We start from the raw sequence: 3,223 nt of genomic DNA, 5'->3' as shown, positions 1-3,223 counted from the left end.
CCAAAGTGACTTATAATCCCTTTCGAAACTATAATAACTTCGTTCTTAAAACAACTCAACTCCTCAGTATAGACTCTTCTCATCTACCAATTCTCCCCCAAACTTGGTTTCTTACGCATTTCTAGACTTCGTCTAGCTTATACCCCCTCTAGGCTTCGCCTAGCTTATACCACCAAATTATTCTTTTTTTTTACAACTCTTTTTTTTCACAACTAAAAGCATACATCCACTTTCCCAAAGATATTCAAGTCAATACTTCATCTTTAAACTCTTCTTATCATCCAAAAGTGTTCTTTTCCCCCAAACTTATTTTCAAGCATATATCCAACCCCAAGTTATCAAATAATAGGCTATTAGGCTCAAATATGGCTAACAAAGGATTATGGTTTTTATTTTAGGGTGAAAGTAAAGACAAGGCTAGAACGGATGGCCTAACGTCACTTCCTAAATCTATACTCACTATGTAGACTCAAGGAAGATCACGAGCAAGTTCTAGAAACATATAACACAATGACGATAATTACACATTTAGAAATATATAGGCTCAAGTCTCACAGGGTTATGGCAAAGGACAATACAACGAGCAATTCACTTTAGGAAAATCACAATAAGGACATACAAGCATGCTTGGTCATATCAATAAGTTTTCACAAACATTTTAACATATAGCATCATTAGCAACTCATCCAACAAACATGCTTGAATTCAATTCAAATTGCTCCGACCCCATTCAATTTCATCCAAGGGAGTTTATTAATCCTAAACTAAAATCCTAAGCAAAAATTTTAAAACTACCCAAAAATAACATGAAAACAATAAACATGCTCATAGGTTCACCATCCACCATATCACCCCCCCAAACTTATTCAAAGCTACGTAAAGAAATAAGTTTGAAACGATGGTGGAGAGGTGATGCCTACTGAGCAAACACACTAAAAGAAATACATAAAACAACACAAGATACCTTCCATGGGTTGCCTCCCATGCAGGGCACCTTTTTATCGTCGTGTGCCCGACGTCTTCAAATATCAACCGAGATCCCCTTTCATCCCAGAGTTACCTCCAGGTGATCGCTTGGCTCCTCTTCCATGAGGAAATAGATCGTTCCACGTCTTGGTGAGCCACCACTTTTCAGGCTCTCTCGGGATAGGCTCCTTCAGTGTTGGAGCAGTTATCTTTCTTCCCTTGACATCAGTTGGTATTTTACCCCCCATCCTAGGGGGTTCAGTAGTGATCACCGCGTGCACCGGTGAAGGGCAACTATGGTCTGCATCGATCCATGCAATTGGCTCCGAGTCAGTGGAAGCCATCATCTCCATGTGAAGCTCATAAAAGTCCTTCTGCTTCACTTTTCTGACTGCACTCGATCCTCCTTCTTCAGTAGTCTCTTGGTGCTTCAGACGCACCACCTTGCACTCCCCAGTTCTTCCATCCATACTTCTCGGTTTGTGGGAAAACGTCTGACTTTATTCTTCCATGAAGATTGTCAACTCTCCCTTTTTCACATTTATATTTGCCTCGACAGTGGCAAGGAAAGGACGTCCTAGCAGTAGGGGGACTCCCTTGTCTTCTTCCATGTCCAAGACCATAAAGTCGACGGGAAAAATAAATTCCCCGACCTTAATCAGTAGGTCTTCCACGATGCCCTCTGGATATGCGACAGATCTGTCTGCCATCTGTAGTGTAGCTGAGGTGGGCTTCGAAGTACCGATGTTCAGTTGCTTGAACACTGATAGTGGCATTAGATTAATGCTCGCGCCTAGATCGCAGAGAGCATTCTCCACCATATAGCCCCCAATGAGGCAGCCGACAGTGAAACTTCCAGGATCATTCAGCTTGGCAGGCAGTTTCCTTTGCAGCAGAGCACTACAATTTTCAGTTAGATTAATAGTGTCAACCTGCCCCCAACTGGTCTTCTGGGCTATCACCTCCTTCAGAAACTTAGCGTACTTAGGCATCTGCTGCAGTGCCTCGATCAAAGGAATGTTCACATGCACCTTTCTGAAGATGTCCACAAATCGAGTGAACTGCTCATCTTTCTTCTTCTTCTGATTCAGTACATGCGGGAATGGCACCTTTACTCCAGAAGTGGTGCCAGTATTCTCCTTTTCAGCCTCCTTTTCCTTCTCTGCCACGGCAGCCTTGGGCTCAAGAACGGTATCAGATGTGGTCGCAGGCAGTGAGGGAGCTTCATAAACAGTGCCACTCCTTAGATGCACAGCTTTGCATTCTTTGGGATTTATGATGGTGTTCAAAGGGAATCTTCCCGATTGAGTAATAGTACTCACAGTCTGGGAAATCTGGCTGATCTGTGTGTCGATGTTCTTCAGATGAGTGGCCATACTTTGCACATATGTCTCAACCTTCTCCATCCTTTGATTGCTCTGCTCCATGAGCTTGTTGGACTGTAGCATGAAAGACTTGAGTATGTCTTCCGTGGTCATCTTCTTCGGATCATTAACCACTCCATCAGTAACTGTGAACCCCGGGGGTGGTTGCAGAGCATTATTTGGGTTTCCATAAGAGAGATTGGGTGCCATTTGTTCCCGAACTGATTATATCCTCCACCCTAAAAGTTGGGGCGGTGATTATTGAAGTACCGGTTGTTGTCCCCTTGATTCACATAGTTCACGTCCCACATTTTTCCTTGGGGTTCTTGAGACGGATGTCCCATTGCAAAGCAGTCAAATTTCATAGTCAGTGCATCCAACTTGTCGGATAGGGCACTCATAGGATCATGATCTGTAGTAGACGCTACCCTATGCACCTTACTCCTTTCGTTGTTCCATCATTCGTCATTAGATGCAAGCTCCTCTATTACTTCCATGGCTTCATTCACTCCTTTCGTGAGAAAATTACCGCCTGAGCTCAAGTTCAATTCCCTTTGTGCTTCAGGCACACATCCCTTGAAAAATGTAATAACTTGGACTGTCGGGGTTAACCCATGCTTGGGACACCGTTTCATCAAAGATTTAAACCTCCCCCATGCGTCTCTGATATTCTTTGTAGGAGTCATCTGAAAGGCAATGATCTCGTGTTGTCTCTTTATAGCTTCACTAGGGGGGTAGAATTTCTCCAAAAATTTTTCCACCATAGCATCCCATGTTCTAATTGATCCTAGCTCCAAACTCTCCAACCAATCCTTTGCTGAATCCTCTAAAGAGAAAGGAAACAGCCTTAGTCGAACCTGCTCATCTGTCACTCCATTCATCTTTGTTGTGTT

The 3,223-nt window shown here is 43.3% G+C and overlaps 1 protein-coding gene across 1 annotated transcript; it reads right to left on the bottom strand.

Moving 5' to 3' along the window:
• Nucleotides 1-1,466: 1,466 nt before the first annotated feature.
• Nucleotides 1,467-2,540, bottom strand: LOC121778503. The gene has a single exon (XM_042175902.1). It carries the CDS (start codon nucleotides 2,538-2,540, stop codon nucleotides 1,467-1,469), a length of 1,074 nt encoding a protein of 357 aa, XP_042031836.1.
• Between the last annotated feature and the right edge of the window lie 683 nt (nucleotides 2,541-3,223).

Source organism: Salvia splendens, chromosome 1, assembly GCF_004379255.2.
Source record: "Salvia splendens isolate huo1 chromosome 1, SspV2, whole genome shotgun sequence".
NCBI classification, from domain to species: Eukaryota; Viridiplantae; Streptophyta; class Magnoliopsida; order Lamiales; family Lamiaceae; genus Salvia; species Salvia splendens.
Note: the sequence above shows the minus strand (reverse complement) of the source record. Positions and strands in the feature narration are given on the sequence as shown.